This window comes from Melanaphis sacchari, unplaced genomic scaffold, assembly GCF_002803265.2.
Source record: "Melanaphis sacchari strain LSU unplaced genomic scaffold, SCAv2.0 Contig291_pilon_pilon, whole genome shotgun sequence".
Classification (NCBI taxonomy): Eukaryota; Metazoa; Arthropoda; class Insecta; order Hemiptera; family Aphididae; genus Melanaphis; species Melanaphis sacchari.
Window position 1 is genome coordinate 65,275 of NW_020271164.1, and position 22,419 is coordinate 87,693.

Sequence of the window (22,419 nt, forward strand, 5' to 3'; positions counted from 1 at the left end):
AAATATGAAACTAGAATTGAGATTCAGTAATACTAAGTTGTATTTCATTTGTACAATAAATTATAATCAATGTTTAACGAAACGTAGATAACGTGTACAATGTTTTTATGCATAATTTCTATTTTTGTTCAATAATTGTGCAACTACTTCTCGTGAGAAATCCAAATTTTTATCAGTAAAGATTACATGTTGTGTAATATTTTTAAACTAATTATAAATTTCTATCGCAGGTCACATGCGGTTCATGGGCTGTGTGGTTGCCGACCCCTATTTTAAACCAAAATATTATTGTACAACTTTATTAAAATTGAACTGAATAACAATTTGTTAACATAGAGATAATTATATGAAAAAAATTACAATTTTTAGTAACATTTTAATAACATTTTATGAGGAAAATAAATTTTACTTTTAACTATGAAAAATATTTGCATCATAGAGTACTTTATAAAGAAGGATTTTATGAAGGTAAAAATTTAATCTAGTTCAATTGCTTGTATTTTTATGAAAAATCTTATAACGTGAGGTTTAATAAATCCCAAAACACTGACCAAGGGTTAAAAAAAATTTGAGTGTTTAAATTTAAAATTTAAACATTTTATAAACCATAAAATGTATTTACATACACAAAAATTTATACTTTGACATAATTTTAAAATTAATACATACGTCATTTGGATTTGACATAAAATAATATCTATATAACTGTAATAATTTATCAGAAAGTGAAATAAACTGGTGACAAAAATCAATAATTATTTTGTTAATTTTTAAGATATTATACCTGTTTTTACTTTGATCTGTTGTCTTGTTATTGCTGAGAGATTTGAAACTAATGTCTTGGATGGGATTACAATTTTCTATGGAAATGTATATTAATTTATATTTATATGCATATGTATTTTTAATCCATATTAAAATCCAAAAATAATTTAACACTTAGATAATCTGCAATTTAATATTGATTACAATTACATACAACGATCAAACATCTAACATGACTATGTAATTACAATAAAAAAAATCTACACACCTTCAGTAGAAGATACTTTCACCAAAATAATTATTTAATCATTTAATTTATTTTAAAAATATTTTGACTTTAAATGTGTGTCTCGCAAAGTTTCTATTTTTTTTTTTTTAAGAAGTTATTACTGCTTTAAAGTCTCTCGGAGATCGACAATCAGTATCTTCCCAATAAAAACAACATTACCATAATACAAACATACACGTGTCTGTTATTTTACTTTAAATATAATCGTCACTTTTGTTAAAAAAATAAATATAACTAAATATATAATACATTTTTCCTCGCAAAAGCCTCTGTGACGTCCCCTCTTCACATGCGTGAAGCGCTCTCGCATCTTCTTACCTATAAAGTTATGTATTGATTAACGAGGTCTCGGGGACTCGACCTCGGTGTGTAATATTAATATACTAGATCAGGGTTACCTTATTTAAGTAAAGCACAATTGTATAAAATGTAACGTATATTTAACAGATAATTTAAGATTTATATAATAGAATGAAGGTTACCGATCCGGGTAGATTGACAAGCCGTGAGTGTGGATGGTGGATGGCTGCACGGATCGTTGAGGAGTCTTCTGGTCGTCTGTCTGCTCCTGGTGTCGCACACACACTCCTCGCACACACTCTCCTACACTACACGTATTCGTCCTTGTTATATACCTTAAATTGCTGCCTAAAAGCCTTAGGTCAGCAGTCGGCCCCGCTTGCCATTCCTCACACTCAACGTTTTAACAACGTGTGCCCTACTTAAGGAATAATGTACGATGTCGATAGACGACAATCGTTACACCTCCAATATAAAATACATTTATGTTTATTGATTTTAAACTAGCAGTATAATTAATTATCACAATTTTATTTCAGCTTATATTAAGTCTTAATAAGTGGGAAACCGCCAATAGACCGGGCGGTTGGATTTTGAGCGGGATTCCATTTAATTTCACAGAAATGGATAAAAAAACTAAAGAAACGTTACAACAACTGATATATCTGAAAAATAATTCAAAATGTCCATATATTAATAGGATTGAAATATTCACATTGATATTTAGATTTCAATGGAAGCTTAAACTTGATTATTTTGCGATGTACACAAGTATAAAGAGTGCTATTTATGAAATAGTCGTTACTCCTGAGGTAAATCTTTTATTAAATAATTATTATATTTTTTACAGATCTACCTAATATCTCATCGGATTGTTTATGAACAAGTAAAAGAGCCGTGTTACAAGAACTCATTGATGTTTTTAAAATGTCATTGTCCTCCATTTTTTAAAATTAGTGAACTTATTTTTTAAATTCCACTTATATAATTAGTCTAAGTTTCTATGATGTTTGATCTAATTTTTATTTGTTTATGTGTAGCTACTGTATTAGTGAAAGTATAATTTCCTTTCTAGGTGGAATATGTTATTTTATCTATGGCATTTATATTTAATTGATTGTTTTTCGTAATTATTCATATGGTTAATTCGTATTAATTATTTTATTCGCACAATACGTCAATTACGATTATTATTGTCTACGTTTTTTAAATAAATACCTTACTCACATTCGTATGATATTTTATTTAAATTACTTTCATTAGTTTCATCAACTATTTTGGTATGTTTAACATTGTAATCATAAATTTTCCTTCGTTAACAGAGAATCTAATTCTGCTACAATTTATGTCCATCACAATTTTCTTTTTGTGAATAAATACTTGCTGCTTTTCACAAATGGATGTGCAATTGAAATTTCTATTACGGTTTGTTACACCTAGGTTATGTAATGTGTCCCCTCTTCACCTGATATAGCGATCTCGCGTCGCCATACCGATAGAATTATGTTTTGATTAACGAGATCTCGGGGACTTGACCTCGGTGTGTAATATTAATATACTAGAGATCAAGATTACCTTATTCAAGTAAAGCACAGTAGTTATAAATGTAATGTATATTTTAACAGATAATTTGTAATTATATAAATAGAACGTAGGTTACCGATCCGGGTAGATTTGACAAGCTATGAGTGTGGATTGAGGATGGCCGCACGGATCGTTTGAGGAGTCTTCTTATCATCTGTTCTGCTCCGTGTCGCACACTCTCCTACACTATACGTATTAGTAATCGTTATTTGCCCTAGAGATTGCTGTTTAAAAGTTTTAGGTCAGCAGTTGACCCCGCTTGCCATTCCTCATACTCAGCATTTTAACAACGTGTACCCTACTTAAGGAATAATGTACGATGTTGATAGACGACAATCGTTACATGTACTCCTTGTCCATTTAAATCTAGACCCCATAATTGGAAAGTAGAAGCAACAGTAGCTGAGTTGAAGCTAGTAGTGTAAATATTTTAAAGTCCAATTGCAAGGAATAACAGTACTCCAACCACCTCTAACAGTATTTTCTTGGCTGGACTTCATTCAGTTTTATATATACACTACCACAGCAAGGGCAAAGGGCTAACTTTATTTATTTTTATTTTTATTTTTATTTTTGTAACTTTCAAAATCAAGATACGTAAGTGTAGGTAGAGTGTAGGTGGGTAGATCTATCCTTTCTTCATATTGACACCCACGGTTGTCCTCACTTACCCATTTCTTTCACCTTAAAAACTATTATATTCACAAACATTTTTTTCTTTCTTTTCACAATTAATATTGCATACAATTTATTCTTAAAAGCTAATTTTGACATAACTATTTTATTCTTTATTTTTTTTTATACGAAATATATTTTATAATTATCATGAATAACAAATTATTAAATGTTATTCAATTAAATATTCACATTTTCTCTTTTTTCAACAACATATATTATATTATACATAATAATTAGGTATAAAGTACTGAATTACATTTCTTTTTTTTTCTTAATGATGGCGATTATTACAATTATATTATTCATCTTTGTTACTTACATAGGTAAACGAGGTACATTACATTTTTTTTCGATAATTATTACAATCACATTATCTATTTTTGTTACTTAATGCTAAGTATGTATTTTTGACTTTCATTCATCCCATTAATCCATATATGCTATTTGCATAGTTTTGTAAAACTGGGTTTTTTACATCTTACAACACTATAGTACTAAAAATATTTTATAAATTATTATTTTAACTATAATAGTACACGTTTTTTATCTGTGAATGATCTCTATATTTTTTTATCAGTTAAACATGTTTTAACATTAAGTAATTTTACTAATTATACCTCCGGAGTTCAGTGAAACACTTATTTCATTATGCACTAATGATTATTACACGTGTTATCTAATATCTTCTTGTATATTTTTTGTGTTATTCGACATGTCCACTAATACTTTATTTAAACAAAATATCATGATTTAATATCTTGTCTATTTGTATTAGAAAATGTTTCTCTACTATATGTAATTCAGAGTTTAACTTGGTTTTATTAACTTCTTGAAATCATATAATTTTTTTTACTTTAATTTAAAGTTAATTTTTCAATCAAGCAAATTATTTTTAATAAATTCGCATATAGTCTATTTCACGAGAGAACAGTGCCGTGCTCTGACCAAAATTGGTCGCCGCCGCGCATCCCCCACCTAAAATCACAAAATTAACTCGCTGTTCGGATCGCGGTTATCACTCCTCGTCATTTTCTATCGGCAACATGCTCTTGTTATATGTAGCGACTGAAATATCACCTTTGATGAACCAGTGAGTTATCTTTATTTCATAGTATTAGCGGGTTTTCCCCGATTTCGCCTGGATATGGTCCTATTTTAATTTTTTTGTTAATATCGAGTAATATCTAAGCCCACAGTTTAGCTAAGTTATAAATAACAACTATTTGTTAATATTTTCTATAACTCAACCATTATTTATTATTTTGTGAAAAAAAAAATGAAATACTACAACTTTTTACGTAGCACGTTACATCCACCGACAATCAATATTGTAATTGTTACGCTAGTGTTTCATTAACTTTTTTATCCGTGGAACCCTTTTTGATGTACTCTTTTATCGTGGAACTCCTATTTTTTTTTTAGCTTTTTAGCTTTTTTTTAGGATTTTTTGCAATTAAAAAAAAAAAAAAAAAACATATTTAAATAAAAATAAAAATAATAATTGTATTTATGTATAATAATTAATAATAATTACTCTAATTAGACTAAATATAAATTTTAATAGGATGAGTGAAATTGCTCTCTATTTTTACAAATATTCCGAATATTAAACTTTATTTATGAAGTTGTATTATAATATAATAATATTATATAGTATTATAGTACAAGATACATTATAGAAGTATAGATTATTGAGTTTAGAAATAGGTGATAACTGATAGACTATTCCTATAGCTTGATAACGTTATTATTTAATATGCAAATTTTTTTTTTTCTATATATAAACTTTTTTCCCATTGCTTATCTTTAGTTTGATATTTTGAACTAATTTTCTTGGAAATTTTGAAAAAATTACATAAGATTCGCCGAACCCTGGAGTACGGTCTAAACAACGCTGGTCTACTCCATAGACGTATAATAGATCTATTAAAAATTTATAATTAATATATTTATTTTCTGCGTTCTTCGTGCACAACGTATGCCAACGCCCGACAAATAGGTCGGTAATTGTCGTTAATTATCGGTAATAATGAATGGCGTAGAGGGGATTTTTCAGCCGGACGAGACAGAATGAGTTCATTCTACATGTGCAAGACGGTACCGTTCTCTGATGAAACAGACTGTAACTACGCACATCAATTATTAGTTCTTTTATCTTATTAGCCAGTGATTTACATAACACGTGCTTATTTAATATTTTTGAAACGATGTTTATCTTCCGTCTCTTCCGCGATTATTAATTGATTATTGTCAATAATCAAAAATAAACAACAATCAGTAGACGATTCTTGAACCTAGTTTCATTCGACACTTTGCTATTTTCAAATTAATACTCGTATTTCTTTTTTTGTTATTGCATATATTTTTTTTCTGATAGATTATGTTCACAAACTATAATACAAACATATTATTATCCACTCATTATATTAGTGGTGAAATACAATTATCTTATCAGTAAGGTTAGTTTTTTTTATTCGTTTAATTAGATTTAGGTATATTCCTATACTTATATATGTAGTGATTTTTGTAATAATGGTTACATTTTACTGGTGGTCAATTCGTATTATTTAATCAAAAACTTCTATTATTATTAACTACTATTAAATGATATATAATTTTTTGGTTAAAAATTGTTATTATTCGAGAAACCATTAATATTTTTATTTGCATTTTCGTTGTTTTATTAAAATTTGTCTTGTCCCGAGTTAAACTCAGTCCTCTCAGTCTATTCAGATTTTGTCAATTGCTTTGCTTCTTTAAGAGTTTTTGGGTTACGTTCTTTTAAAATTGTTCTGATGAATGGTTGTATCCATAAACCATTTGTGAATATTATTAATGTTTGTTCTTTTAATGTTCCATGTATTATTTTAGCTTTGTTATCTAGTTGTTCAGCTTTACTAATGCTACATCATTAATAATATAATTTCTCTACTCTATAACCTCTTTGTTGTCGCAGACCATCTTGATGGCTTTTAAGTAGGACTACAGACCTCTTTGGATTTTGGTTCAAAAAATAAAAAGTTAAAAGCATATATAAATAAAATATAACAATACCGGTGTATCAATTTAAAAAAAAATAAAATAAATATAAAATAAATACAAATTAAAATTAAAAAAACAATATTTAATTGAGAGCATTATACATGTTTTATCATGGCAATTTTATCTAATCATGGTTCCACTGGTGAAGTCAATACCACGCCGTAGATTATGTGCAATATAAAGCTTATTTCTGGTTTTAATTTTTGTATGGGTTATTCCGGATAATTCAACCTCCCACAAATATGTCGAAAAAAAATGGAAATAAAATTTCCATTGCTCCCTTAAAAAGCACGTGATAATTGACTTTGTGTTCAATTCAAAAATGTTTGAAACACATTGATTTGAATTTCGAATGTAGATCAACATCTGATGATAACTCTAACAAAAGTTTTGCATTTTTTAAGCACAATTTATGTTGGAAGTTCACTAAAAATGGATTTTGTACCCAAAAATATGCGTTTCGTGAATCTTGATTAATTGAATAATAATCTTCAATTTATCATGTAACGACTGTAAATGGTTTTGAACTTTTAAACAGTTATTTTGATGGTATTATTATCGATGTCTACTTCGTTATCTTCTAAAAATAACGAGGAAAGATTCAAATACCTTTTAGTTTCCTTTCCAAATACAAGTTATCCACAACTGTATTTTTTTTTTTTTTTGAATACATAAACTTTATTATATGTACATTGTGAAAATTGTTGTAAGCGGGCCAAGTAAACTTAAATTGAGAGTATTTATGATGTTTAAAATATCAGATATGTACATTTTGAAATCCATTCAGAATTTTGTATGATTGTGATGTAGTTGCTTTTTTTGGAAAAATAATTCTATTTATTTTCTTAACTCAACAAATCTAGCCAAGACTTCCGTGGAATTACCACCGAAATTCTGCATGTATTAATAAATGAGAATACTCAGATCCAATTTCTTTAAATAAAATTAAAAATAACCTAGAAAATAAGGCATTATATTTTATAAAATTAAGTATTTTAATTGTCACAGTCAATAACTTCATTCAAATTTGGTGATATTTTTTTCGCAACTAAATGTTATGTTTAATACAATGTATATGAATAAAATCCTTGATTTCTACATTTTCCAGTTTAGTTGGACTTTTAGCATATACACATTAAATTGTTTAAATACTTCACTCCCTGTTGTATACGAAGATAATAAACAACAACATTATAAATTTTCATACAATTTTATTGTTTTAAAATCAATAAAATGTGCAAAATATAATAGTATAGTTTTTCACGATATATCAGTTGATTTGTCAAACAATATTGAAAACCATTTTGATAATTTTATTTTATTTATGATTTGTTCTTCAATATCTATAGAAATATCATTTATTCTTCTAGAAATTGAGTCATTTGATAAAGGTAAATCATTAATTTTTATTTAGTTGCCAAGGACCCGAAAATGTCACTGGTAACATCGAGTAAGCTAGGTTTTATTAAATTTTCCCCGATATTATACGGATTTTTATATTTTTCTATACGAATTGCTATCATATACGATTCTTTAAGTAATGAGTAATCTACTTTAGAATCGTTAGGTACTATAGTGCGTTTCACAACAACTGCGACTCGATGCTAATGCGCCTCGTGGTGTTTTTTCATCAGGGTTTCTAAAGCTAGCGCAAAATAATCCGCGGGAAATTTAAAATTGATAACGAATATTTTACACTTTTTCAAGTTATACATTTACTAAATAAGATAATTAACGAATTATATTTTATGTTACACTTAATTATTTACAACTTAAAACTATAAAAATATGTAAAAAAAAATAACATGTGTCTAAATTACAGAATATTTACATTTTTTATTAATAGTCATCATCTTCGCTTTTACTACTATCGTCTGGATTAATTGTCATGATTATTGGTTCCATAATTTCGTCACGTAAGCCCTCTTTGACGTAATCATCGTCTTGCAGTTTATTGCAATGTGTCACACACCTCTTCCAGTCGTCAACTGTTACGGAATCCAATGCTTCATGAACCAATTTTTCGACGTCCGCGATTTTAAAGGTTGTATTTTCTTCGGCGATTTTTCCTTTTACTTGCGCCCAAATTAGCTCAATTGGATTATATTGGCAGTGATACGGAGGTAGCCGTATCACCTCATGGTCCATTGACAACGCAATCTGATCCAGTTCATATTTTTTTTCTTGTGGTATTAACTGCTTCACTCGCTCTCGTAACTCCGGTAACGTTTCCAGGGGTGAAAACTGAACTCCCTTTTCTTGAAGCCATTTTTGGACATTGATTTTTTTTTCATTACTCTTTGGATAATTGTCAACAAGACCAGAATGGTATGATGCATTGTCCATAACTATGACACTTGACTCTTCCAAATTGTTGAGCATTTGTATGAACCAGTCTTTGAATATAACAGAGTTCATATGGGAGTGATAGTCTTCAAATGGACCCGATTTACATCGAAATACTAATTTTGAATAATTCACAAACCCAAATGAACTCGAACCAGCATGAAAAATAATAATCCGACCTCCCTTGCCTGTCGGTACTTTAAATCCTTCTTTATCCTCCGAATTTTGCCAAATGTAATTCCGAGTATGGTTTTGGTTCACCGATGTTTCGTCTAAATAGACAACTGGTCGAACATCATTGTTTTTACGTAAATTAACCATTTGTCTCAAAAACCGTACACGCATAGCGACAATATCGTTTCACTCCATCAGAAATCGACGGCCGTCATTGCATTTTTTATACCTAAATTTTAATGACTTCAAAATTCTCCACATCGACGTTTTAGAGCCTTTGTAGCCAGTTTTTTCATGGAATTTAGATAAAATTTTTATGGATGTAGGAAACTCACCTTTATTATAATACTCGTGGACCGTCCGTCGTACAACCTCTTGGTCAAAGTCATCAATATCTGTAACAAATTTTATTCGTTTGAATGTTTTACGGGGAGAGGTAAATTTCGGTTCTTCAGTTTCTGGATCTAAAGGGGCTTTAGAGCCTTCCGATGTAATTCTTTTAACGCTGCCGATGCTGATACCACATGCTTCAGAAGTCTCTTGTTGCGCTTGTAGAAAAAAATTTGCTACTTCAGGATTCGTCGAGTCATTAGATAATTTTTTAAAATACGAATATACACTAAAAACCATTTTTTTAGTTTGAGAGTGAATATCTACTGAATTGTTAGACATTTTTAAATAAATAATTAACTATAATAAAAAAAATATATAAATCGCACAGACGTAATACGTAAGGAAAAGTCAACAACGAACAACAGTACAACAATACGCACTACACACTGGAGTCTAGATGGCACAATAACTATAGCTGCAACATGGGTTGTTGTGTGACCACATTCCTACGCATGGGGTCGGTAGGGAGTATCAAACCTACTCATACAAAACAGCGGTACATAAAAAAAACATACCCATAACCCAGCTGCTCTTACCATTTGTTTTGAAAAAACGCACGCTATTTATTTTCTATCCTAGGTTGAGAACCCCTGGTTTGAGACAACGCCGCCACGAGGCGCGTTAGAATCGAGTAGCAGTTGTTGTGAAACGCACTATAGTAAATTTTTTTTTGGATATCTTTCCCTGTATTGCGGGGTCTGACAAGTTTTTCCTGATTTAATCCCGGAAACACTTTAACTCTTAATAAAACCTTGGAGTTACCTCCTCCGGGCAAAAGACCATGGTGAGCTCCCGGGAGCCAGGCACCTCAAACGCCCACCCGAGACGTCACCTATACCTTAGGTGTTATAATAAGCTGTAGCCGCGACCAGGACCCGACGGATACCGTCCAAATTAAGCCCCTTCTACCTAAGGTGTTACTCCCACATCCACCATGTGTTCCTCCACAAGTACGGCGGCCCCACCACCGACGAGCACGGGTACTCGGTGCACACCCACGATCGCGCGTCACTTGACCGTCGTCACACAGAGCGTAAGGGTGCTATTAGCAAGCAGGCCTGACTGGGCTTACTCCAGGTCCCCGTAGTACAAGGTTTGAACCCGGCGTCCTGGCACTAGCAATTGCTGTTTCCACAAGTAAATCGCCGGAGCACTGCATAAGTGTACCACGGCGATTCTCATATGTAAGTACAGTTTTCCTGTTTACAGATTATCGTTTCTGTTTGAGTGCATGATCGTATCAACCCCCCGAGCCGGCTGAATACGCGCACGTGTTTCGCCCGAAAAGTGGTCTGCTGGCTTCTATCGTTCGAGTTCTCGTTCTAAGCAAGAAATAAGTCATAGGGAGAAGGCTCCCAATTCGCCTCGCGAGGTATCCCTTCTCTCCTCGGTAAATAGGAGAGCACCCAATTCGTTCCGCCAAGTATCCCGTCTCTTTCGCGGATAGGCCTTAGTGTGGAGGGCGTTCGACGGTCCTGTGGGGGTGCCGCCTTAAATCCCTTGAGTTCGGCTATCGGTTCCCGCTTCGCCTGCCTCTATCCAGTACCCGCAGGCTTTCGCTCCACTGCCTCAGTTTGCGGGTCGGCAGTCGTTACGGCTAGGCCCACTCGGACGATTTATGGTCGAGTGAAAAGGTGAGACGGTCCCCATAACTGGCAATGCGCCGTTTCTACGGATGCCCACTAGCCACACGCCTCATCGCTCTTTTAAGATAAATTAGGGGTCGCGGTCACGCCCACAAGATCACCCTTCATTATAATGTTCTAGGATTTCCGGGAGACATTTTTGAATGCAAGGAATATGACCTCCGTGGAGGTCATGGTCTCGCAGTCGCTTGCGCCGCGAATGCGAGTTTTTCTCTTTCCTAATAAACACTGGGTAGTCAAATAGCACATGCTCCTTAGGGAGACCGCACGGGCAACCTGCCTCATCTAAAGGTTGAAACGACGAAGCAACGAGTTGAAGTACCCGTGTCCGGACACGAACTGTGAGACAGTGTTCCGAGACGACCAAGTCCTCTCGAATCTTAGCCGGACGTACGGGAACCAAGACGCCGTCTTACCCTTGTACTGTTGACTCATCTTTCCTGCCAGAGGCGTATGGTGGTATTGTAGTACTGTTTCTTCTTTTCACCAGCGTCTGACGCCGACATTTTACCTCTCCTCACGGCGTCCTTGTCCCTTTCAACTTTAGCCAGCTGAACTAGTTCTAAATCTAAGGGAGGTACTCTGGCAATGACCTGGAGCGCCATCGTCGATGTGGTCTTTAAGCACCCGATATTGCCTTTGGACGGTGTTTACCCGTGTCCTGCCGGTACTGCGTTATGCAACGTTTGGTCCATACCAAGGCCACATAACCCATACGCGGCAGGAACACTGATTTGTAGAGGATCCTTGTCGTCCTCTCTTTTAGGCCACAGCTTGTCTTAGCCACGAATATTAATCGACTGAATAGTGTTACCAAGGACGCAGCTTTTTCCGCTAGATGGTCACTAAATTTCTTTTCCGGATCAAACGTGAGCCCTAGGTATTTCGCCTCGTGAGTCATTTTGATCTTACCCCCCCTCACAAGTCGCAAATCAAGGGACTAACTAAGCTGGTCCTTCATTCATAGGGTCGGCAACTTGGCCGCCGAGAAGATGAATTTCCAGTCAGAGGACCATCTTGACGCTATTTCTAGCAGCGCGTTCATTCGTTCCTTGATTTTTAAACGGTGTTTCCCGGAGATGATCAGCCCTAGATCGTTGGCCTATGCGGCGATCTCTGTCCCAGCGGGAAGATCGTCAGACAAAAAAGGGTTGACCGCGTATTTCCAGATGTCTGGTCTAAATTCTGAAGCCTACGAACAACCCTTAGTCAGGGTCGTCGAGAGTGTCACGTCTCCAATCGCCAGACTTTTTTTTTTTGGACAGTCAACTCTTGCTTTTTCTAATAAAAAAGTTTTTAGGCTTGATCAGACCGGACAATAGTATATCGCATCAGCTAATTGGTTTTAATCGAAAATCCGATTACTGACTTTCCTACGCTGTCGTTAATAGTGAACCCGTCGCGTTATCTAGTGGACCGAAGACTAGTAGTTTGGCGGGGTGATCTACTTTTCCGCCAAAATCGACCTTTCCGTTTACCGCCAATACAAAAATATATATTTCCTTTTACCGCCACCACAAATTTCAGTTTCTATATTTTGGTAACCCCTTGGTAATGATTTTTAAAATAACAAAAATAATTAGGTAATCAATTTTTAATTAAATATATGATTTTACAAAAAAAAAACATTCAAGTGATACTTATAATTAAAATTATATAGAATATCGTATAATATATTACAAAAAAGTCAATATTACGACGTAAAATAGTAAAATACAATATCACAGTCAAACATTTATACTATTTATTTATTTCTTATAGTTATACGCAATTGATTTTACAAATGTATATCGACATATTTCTCCTCTTTCATACTTGTCAATTAAATTCTGGTTTTTTATTTGTCTTCTTAAAATTTGATTTCGTGGTGTTTTTTGTTCACTGACGCTTCTTAGTTTGCAATAAACGTCAGTTTGAACTTCATCAATTAAAACATTTAACCATTGTAAAATAGATGGTGAATATCGATAAAAACTATTTTTAAAATGTGAATGAAATGACTCACAGGCGTTTGTTGTGCGTGTAAGTTCTGAAGATGCAAGTGCCCAAAGTTTTGGAGGGTAAATACAATCTTCAGAAATATATATTTCTACAAAATAATCAGAAAACTTTTGTAGTCTTTCATCGATCGGACACTCGCTCATAAAATCGTCGGTGAAACAATCACTTACATCTTCCGGATTTAGAAATAATAATCCAAATATATTACGTAACCATTTACCAATTTCAGATGACTCGTCTTTATACACACTTGATAAGCCAATTTCTTGTATTTTACGGTACCAAGACTGGGTCAAGTGAAATCGGCATCCTGATATATTGGTTTGCGTCCACATTTCAGAAACTGCATTAATTATAGCCCTTTCAAAATCCACAGTAATATTAGCTGGAGAAAAATTTAACCCCAAGTCTTTGCATTTTTTGCTTATTGCACGAAAAACATAAATATACGTTTGTTTACATTTATTTGGTAATAAGCAACAAACTAATGGAACATAGTAACCATTAAGATATCCATGAATCGAAAAAAATTGTAAAAAAAAACGAGCACTATAATCGAAAGTTCCGTCCATATAAATATTATCAACTATACATAAAAATCGAAGATTTGTTTCACACGAAAATATTATTATATTTTCTTTTTCGTCATTGACCAATAAAAATGTTCACTTTGTTTGGTTTTCACGTCAATTAAATTAAGTACTTTGTGAGCATCAGCTATATTAGTAGGATTTGGGGGCATAATTTTCCGTCGGTTTTCATAAATATTCTTTCGGATTCTATTTATATCGTTAATGGTTATACCTTATGAATTACTATTTTGTGCGATTTCAGTGAGAATAATTTTTTTTGGTGTGGTACTTACATTTTCAATAGCTTTTCTTTTACATGCTGTATTAAGCACCTGCTTCTTCAATGCTTGGCTGGAATATTCACCATGATTGTGCTGTGGTGTATCTGTATTGTTAATACAAATATTATTTTCATCTGTATACACTTTTGCTGTACAATTTTTAGTAGTACACCGCCAACGAATAAGTCCTTTATTACTTGATCCAATTCGAAATTTAAAATTATTTAAAATTAACTGTTTTTTACCACGATTACTTTCAATAATATTTTCCATTGTGCGGAGCGTACTTTTTTTTTCGCGAACTTCAACATAAACTAAAATGTTATAGGTATCGTAAAATCTATAAAAGATCAAACCAGACAAGCGTTATCTTTATTGTCAGTTGTCGCATGAATTTTGAACATATTATTTCCTCTCTTTTGTATTAATAGAGAAAAAAACATGATTGTGAAAATGTTATCTGCGTGATAAATATACGTAGGTGTATAATATAATATTTTAATTCCTTCAATCAACGGTTTGGTTAGGTTTTAAAAATCATTACCAAGGGGTTACCAAAATATTGAAACTGAAATTTGTGGTGGCGGTAAAAGGAAATATATATTTTTGTACTGGCGGTAAACGGACTTGGCGGTAAACGGAAAGGTCGATTTTGGCGGAAAACGGTGACGCCCGTTTGGCGTCGTCTCACGCATCACAAACGTAACGTGCATTTTTTTTTAATATATTTTTATTTTTTTTTTTTTTGTTACAGCATCGACATCATAGTTATTAGCTTACAAGATTATTAGTTATGTACATAAGGGGGTTTTTACAATGGTGTTTAAGGGGAAAAAGAAAAAATATAAAAATACATAGTACAAAATAAATTATATAAATTAAGTTAAATTAAGTTGTACATTTCAATTTTTTTTAACAAATGAGATTATTTTTGGTATGTCTGAATAAAGTCCTATGGCTTCATATAGATTGTCTGGTATTTCGCATTCTTTTCTGGCTTCCGTGAAGATTTGGCAGTGGATGATGATGTGTTTGACTGTCATGAGAGAATTGCAAGAGCGGCATATAGGAGGTTCGGTTTTTTTTCCATTAGGTATCTATGAGTTACTCTCGTGTGGCCAATTCTAAGTCGGTTCATAATAACATGTTCTTTTCGATTTGAAAAAAATTGAGTTTAAGCCCAGGTTCGACTAAGTGTTTGATTTCCCTTAATTTGTTATCGGTAACTTGACGCCAATCTGAGTCCCATAATTGCATGCAGTATTTGTCAACGTTTCTGATTATATCAACTGGAGACATAAGAGAAAGTGTTATAGAGTTGGGGTGACTTATAGCATTTTGGGCTGCTTTGTCTGCTTCTTCGTTTCCTCTGATATTGCAGTGACCCGGAGTCCATATGAAACAATGTATTTATTGGATAAATGCATAATATTTTTTATCTTTAAGACTAAGGGATTGCTCTGAGTATTATATTTTATATTTGACAGGACACTGAGTGAGTCGGAACAAATGTCGATTCTTTCATAATTTGTATTTACAGCTGTTTGAACACCTTTTAAAAGTGCTATGTATTCAGCTGTATAAATACTGCCAGACCTATGCCTGTTGAAGTTTTTGATGCATCTGTATAGATTTGTATATTATTATGGTTATCCGTATGAATTAGTTCATTAAATAAGTTCCGATAGACTATTTTGGGTGTTTCTTTTTTTACATGGACACCAAGACTGGTATCAATTTCGAATTGATGTAAACTTCATGGGGGAGTAAGGCAGATCTCATATTGAAGGATTGTGTATGGGGAGATATTGTTGTCGGACATTTCTTTACGAAATCTTGAGCTTAGTGGTTTTCTGAGATTTGTGTTTAAATCATATACAGATGGAGATTGGTTTATATTTAGATAATGAATTGTTGAATTATCAGGAGTGGACAAAATTCTGGTTATATATTTGAGTGATAGTCTTAGCCTGCGATATTGAAGTGGAGGCTCCTCAGTGATGGCTAATAAGCTGGAGATAGGGCTGCTTCTGAAAGCTCCAATTGCAAATCTTATACCGGTGTTATGGACTGGGTCAAGAATTTTGGATATATTACAATTAAAGTTTCCATAGCAGATTGAGCCGTAGTCTAGTTTTGATCTAACTAGTGTTCTGTATAAATTTAATAAAATGGAATACTCGGCACCCCATTCTAGATGACTATATAAGCGTTTTAATTACTCTTAGGTTTTGGTAGGCTGATTTTTTGGTTTTCAAAATGTGAGGTTTCCATGTTAATTTAAAACCGAAGGTAAAGTCAAGAATAGTGATGTTTTCGGTAAAAAGCAAGCAGATGGTATTTAAGTAAATTTTGGGTCTGGTTATGTTCCTTTTTTTTAGAAAAAAGGATACATTTGGTTTTGTGTGTAAAAAAAATAAAGTCTGAATTATGACACCATTTTGACACTTCATTGAGGCATTCTGTAATACTTTAGTTATTGAAAAGATTGAATTTCCTCTAACAAAGATGTGTTTATCGTCAGCAAAGATAATTGATTGGATTGGTTTAGGTATGAAGTCATAATAGCATTTTTCCATTTGATTGGTAATATCCCCAATCGCCAGATCTGGTTGAATAGTTTAAGTAGTAAGAGGTTGCCTCTTGGGGGTAGGTTTTGTAAAACGATAAAAGGTATTTTGTCAGAACTATAACTGTTCCTCTTTTTACCTAGTAGACCTGTATTTAGTTCACTTAATGTTATCGGTTCATTTAGAATGTCCCCTAAAAGCTTTGGTTCTCATAAATAAAAGGGGAATTATTGGTTTCTGTTTCTTGTTTATATTTTTGGAAGTCAGAATTTAATTTGGCGTTGCTACTATTTGATTAGAAGTAATGCCCAATTGACTGAGCTATTGTAAGAGGGTCGGTATGAATTGCATTGTCTGTTAAAATGGTTTTAATTTAAACCGATGGTATCCCTTTTATGATTTTAACTTTGTTCCAGATTTTTGTAGTTGACTGACTCTTTGGAATTTAATGTTAAGGTGAAATGTATCCATGATTTTGTTTTTCATTTTTGATTAAAAATCTTGTGCTTTGTTTTTTTTTAAATCAATTAAGTCCTGGATTTGTTTAGTGCGTTTGTATTTATTAAACGATGTCTTTTTATTTCTTATAGCGTGTTTAATATCATATTACACCAATGGACCGGGGGGCGTTTTCCAGAGTAGCTATGTTGTTCAATATTTTCATCAACAGTATTTTCATTAGAAAAAAATGAATTTTTTAGAATTTTACGATTTCCGTTTGGAACTTGTTCCAATCAGCATTTGATAATTTCCATTTAGGGTTACGGGTGTGTATTTCATATGGGTTGGTATGGCATAAGGTTATTTTAATAATTGGGAAGTGATCACTACTAGAAAGCTCCGGAATAACGTCCCATTCTAAATTAGGTGATATTGTTGCAGAGGAGAAGGATAGATCAATAACAGAAAGGTTGCCATTACTGGAGTTCACTCTTGTTGCTTGGCCGTTATTAAGAATGTTGATGTTATTGGTATTAAGAATTGTTTCGATTTTGGTTCTTCTAGGATCGGTGTCATTACAATCCCACAGAGTGTTGTGGCTATTGAAGTCACCCAGAACGATAAATGGGGTGGGTAGTTGATCAATGGTATTTTGGATATCTAAAGCGTTGAAGTCTTGAGAGTTTGGTAAGTAAATATTGCAAATGGTTAAATTGCTTTTAGCTGTTAAGTTTACAGCTATTACCTCGAGATGTGACGTTATGGGAATTTCTTCGAAAGGACAGTATTATTTATAAAAATGGCAACTCCACCGCTGACCCTTCCTGCGTGGTTTCTATTTTTAATATAGCTTGAATAATTATTTAAATGTATTAATTTGTTGTTGTTGAAATTTGTTTCTTGGATGTACAATGCTATTGGAGAAAATTTGTTGACTAATAGTTTAATTTCATCGATTTTAAAATAAAATCCATTTGGATTCCATTGAACGATGTGGAATTTGTTCAAGTTTATATTCTGCATAATAATTAGAAATAAGGTTTTTTTTTTTTTTATATACGTTGATTTTTGGTTGGTTAATTAATATCCTGAGGGATCAGGATCTTCGGATACTGATGAGTCTGATATAGTTTGATATAGATTTGAAATCCTGTTTTTAATACTTGCAATCTTGATTTTCGGACGGATTGTGTCAATAAATTCCATCATATCCATGGGTAATAAGTTAAAGGGTTGTATGATACTCATAGGGTTGGGTATGCCTATTGTGTTTTCGATGATAAATTTTAATTGGGTGAAGTTTATTTTTAAATTTGGTATTGTTTCAAATACGATTTTTGTTGGTTCAAGTGATTGATCCGACTTTAATATGATCTGTTCCATTGAATTTGATCGTTTTGGTTTTTTTTGCAGTGGTTGGGGGGTTTTCGCGGAATCTAATAGTTTGTTTGCAAGTGTTACCTTCTTTGATTGTTAAATTAGCGTGTTGATTTGAGATGTAGAACTATTAATTTGGTTATTAACGTTTGACGGATTAATTGAGGGGGAGATGCTGGAGGTGGATGAGGCTGGTTTCTTGGATGTTTGTTCGGAAGTGTTTTCGATGTTGGTTTCCATGAGCTTATCTATACTATTGGTACTTAGATCTATTAGAACATTATTATCTGTTTCAGTAATATTAGAGATAGGAATCGAGTAGTTGTAGAGGGTGGGTTGAGATTCACTGTTTGAATTTGAGTCGATTTGCATACTATTATCTGCGTTCATATTATTTGAGATATGATTCGGGTTTTCAACGAGCATGGTTTGGGATTTATTTACAATTTCCTTTTTGCAATAATTAGATGTGTGGCCCGTTTGTTTACAGAGATAACACATCACTGTGTCATCTGAGAGAAAAATGCGATAATCTGTTTGTTCAAAATTGATTAGAATTCAACTGGGCATTTTATTGATGTTATCAGGATGAATATAAAGTTGACGTCGAAAACTTCCTATGTGATTAAATTCATCATTAGCGAAGCTTGCATTCATGAATGTTATCGGTGTAATTACTTTAATTGATAAATTGTTGAACGCATTAGTAATTACGTCGTGCGGTATGACCAGTTGTACATTGGACGCAATTACACGTTTGGCTTGGTTGATAAGACGGCGAAAGGCTATCTCCTTGTTATTTATAATAATGTATGGCTGTTTGATGATAATGTGTTCTACGATATTTTTGTTTGCAAAATAGATACAAAAACGATTGTTTGATATGCGTGAAGCAAATTTAATATTGTTAGGATTAGTAAGTAGGCTAAATGCTTTTATATATTCAATTTGGGGGATGTCTTCGATGGTATTAAATATTACTGCTTGATCTTTTTTAGGGAATTGGACATTAGCGGTTGTTTCTGCGAAAGTTTTTTGAGTATTGGATTTTTGAACTGATGGTGTAGTTAAGTTGGAGTTTGAATTTATGTCATCCATCGTGAGAGATTAAACAACATACCTTAGCGATTGAGGCGTTCACGTATACTGCTATCGGAAGCTAAACATGCGATTAACGTAGACCGGGAATACACGTGTGTATCGGTCGGCTGATAAACACGTACTGGTATTTTTATTATTTCGTTTATGTCACGAATTTTTTGTGTTTGTGGTGACGTTTAGTGTTATATGACCATTTCCCTAACATAAGGTGCGTCTCGTTTTTTGATATCCGTATTACACGTGAACGTTACCGACACTCCGGTTGGTTCTCGCCGTTTTAAATACGTATAATTAACGTCGATGATTGTCACGTTATCAAGAGTCGACCGCCGTGTACCGCCGACAATAAGTAGCTCTCATGTATATTAATAATTATTTGCTTGATTAATTTATAATTAAACTATATATTCTCATATAGTCCATTCACAAATATTACAGTGTTTTTTATTTTATAATAATCATTTATAGAACTACATTAATACCCCCTTCAAACAATTACGGTACAACTGTAGTCAGTGGACTAGGCTACCATAACAAACAAGGCTTATTAATAAATTCCTTATGCTTTGTTTCTAAGTGATGAATAAACTTAGCAAGTTGCATTGCTTTATTTGATAAAATCACAGAACACAATACGTATTATGGTTTCGGAATGCTGTTAGAACCAGAAGAACAACTATCTCCATACTTATTCCTACTCGTTATTATAATTACGAATAAATGTACTATTTTTATTCTTCTTAGGTGGTAATTCTATATTATCATAATTGTCTTTTGATACTAAATTAAAGTTTGTAATAATTTATTGATTTGTATCTACAGAAATTTCATTATTTTTGTATTGTAAAAATATAGTAAATTCGTTTATTTAAATTAAATATATTTGTTTTTGCATTAGTTGCGTAAAAAAAGACCCAGTGGATTGTTTATTTTTAAATGCTATTTTATTAAATAATTTAATAGTACTTATTTTTAATTAAAGTTCAATTTTTAAAAAGATTTTTTCGATGTTTATGTTAGGCGTTTTCTATGAATATTTTTGTATTTGAACTAGAGATCTAATCATTATTGGTATTAGGTCTAACAGCATACATTTTTAATTAATTGCTTTAATTAATGTTAGACTCTACGTTTTCTTTATTCCTTCCAAATGACGTTTTTTGTCACCAAGTGAAAATATTTAATAATATTGAAAAATAATGAAATACCTATAAAATAAAATGACCATTGTATACGACAGATGTGTGATATACACTTTTAATTAATTTAATCTAGTCATATATTAGGTCATACAAAACAAAGCTTTAAGTGATTTTTGTAATTCTCACTGTTTTGCTCATTTCTTTATTTAACACTATATTTATAAACAGCTAAAATGATTAATTTTAGGACCGTTGGAGAAATTTGGAAGCACATGAACTATTTACTATGTTTTTGATGGAGCGTAATGAACTTGGAATTAAATTGGTAAATCATGCATAATGTTTAAATTTTAATGATTTTTGAATACTAAAAATTATGTTATCGTTAAAATATATTAATGAAGTTAAAAAAAAAACTAAAACTAACACTTAATGAATCCTATTAATTTATCAAATAAATATTTTTTTGAAATAGTAGTCATAACTCATAATAATAATTTTAACATACTTTTTTAATTTGAAATTGAAGAACTTCATATATCTAATACGATAACGACATATAATAACATTTATTTTACGCCTACATTTTTATTTTAAAGACATATTTTTTAATATTTTTAGATGAATGTACTTGAAATTACTCAAGTATATAATACATTTTTGATGGATCCTGATAGTCGTTATAAGGTAAAATAATTCATTATAGGTCATAGTAATATCTTATGTACGGAAGTATGAATACTACAAATAATTTTAATAGATGCAATTATTGTTAATGCGTTGATATGAAAATAACTAATAAATAGATAACAATTAACATGCATTAGTTAAAAAAATAATAAAAACAGTATTAATTATTCTTCATTGCCTAACAAAAACTCTGTTTTTTAGAATTGATAAATTAGTTTATATTATTAAGAGTGCGTCACAGTAAAAGTGAAACGTATACAACGCTCAAGAGATGGCGTTGAATTTCATATCGCCGCCGTCGCGGTAGGCCGTAACCACGCCCATCGTGTACGCGACGGGGTCCGCGTGTTGTTATTGCGGGAGAGGTACATTATTATTTCACAGACTGTCGTTTAGAACGTTTCGCGTCAAACGTGATTACAGGCCGTTACGTAAATTGTCGCTCGTGAATTCTATACTGTGCGCTGACTCGCTACTGGCTCGCAAGTCGCAAACCTATTTTTTAATTAAAGCTCCTGTTTGCTTAAAAATATTAACCAATAAATTAAGCATACAAATTATTATACACCAGAACTCGATTTATATTTCTAACCCAATTACTTTTTAAAATACATATAAAATAATAATTTCATTACGATTAAATAGATTTTTTAGTAAAAGTGTTACGTATTTTACGTTGTAACTTATAAATGACATGAAACAATTTTTGTTCGATAATTTAATTTTTTATTTATTAATAACATTTTAAATAGTTCTGATTAGTAAATATTGATGTATTTACTTATTTTAATTTTAAACATAATACCTACATAAAATATGAAGTTGATTGTTGTACATAATATTTATTAAATAAATACCTACTGTAATAATATAATTATTTATATTATTGCAATTGCAGTGCCTATATGTAAAAAAATACAATATGTATAAACTAAACATTTTTATTGTTCATATAATATATATAAATTAAAATTAAATTATGTAGGTACTTACAAATGTACAGAACACATTTATTTATACATAATAA

At 32.0% G+C, this 22,419-nt stretch overlaps 1 protein-coding gene across 1 annotated transcript in view; it reads left to right on the plus strand.

The window, feature by feature from the left end:
- The window catches only part of LOC112595687, a 75,817-nt gene extending 54,419 nt beyond the window's left edge, over positions 1 to 21,398 (plus strand). The window contains exons 11-13 of the mRNA XM_025340984.1: positions 1,894 to 2,166; positions 20,950 to 21,027; positions 21,324 to 21,398. Of these exons, the coding sequence (XP_025196769.1) occupies positions 1,894 to 2,166; positions 20,950 to 21,027; positions 21,324 to 21,398 (426 nt within the window). The remainder of the gene's footprint in view (positions 1 to 1,893; positions 2,167 to 20,949; positions 21,028 to 21,323) is intronic.
- Positions 21,399 to 22,419: the final 1,021 nt, after the last annotated feature.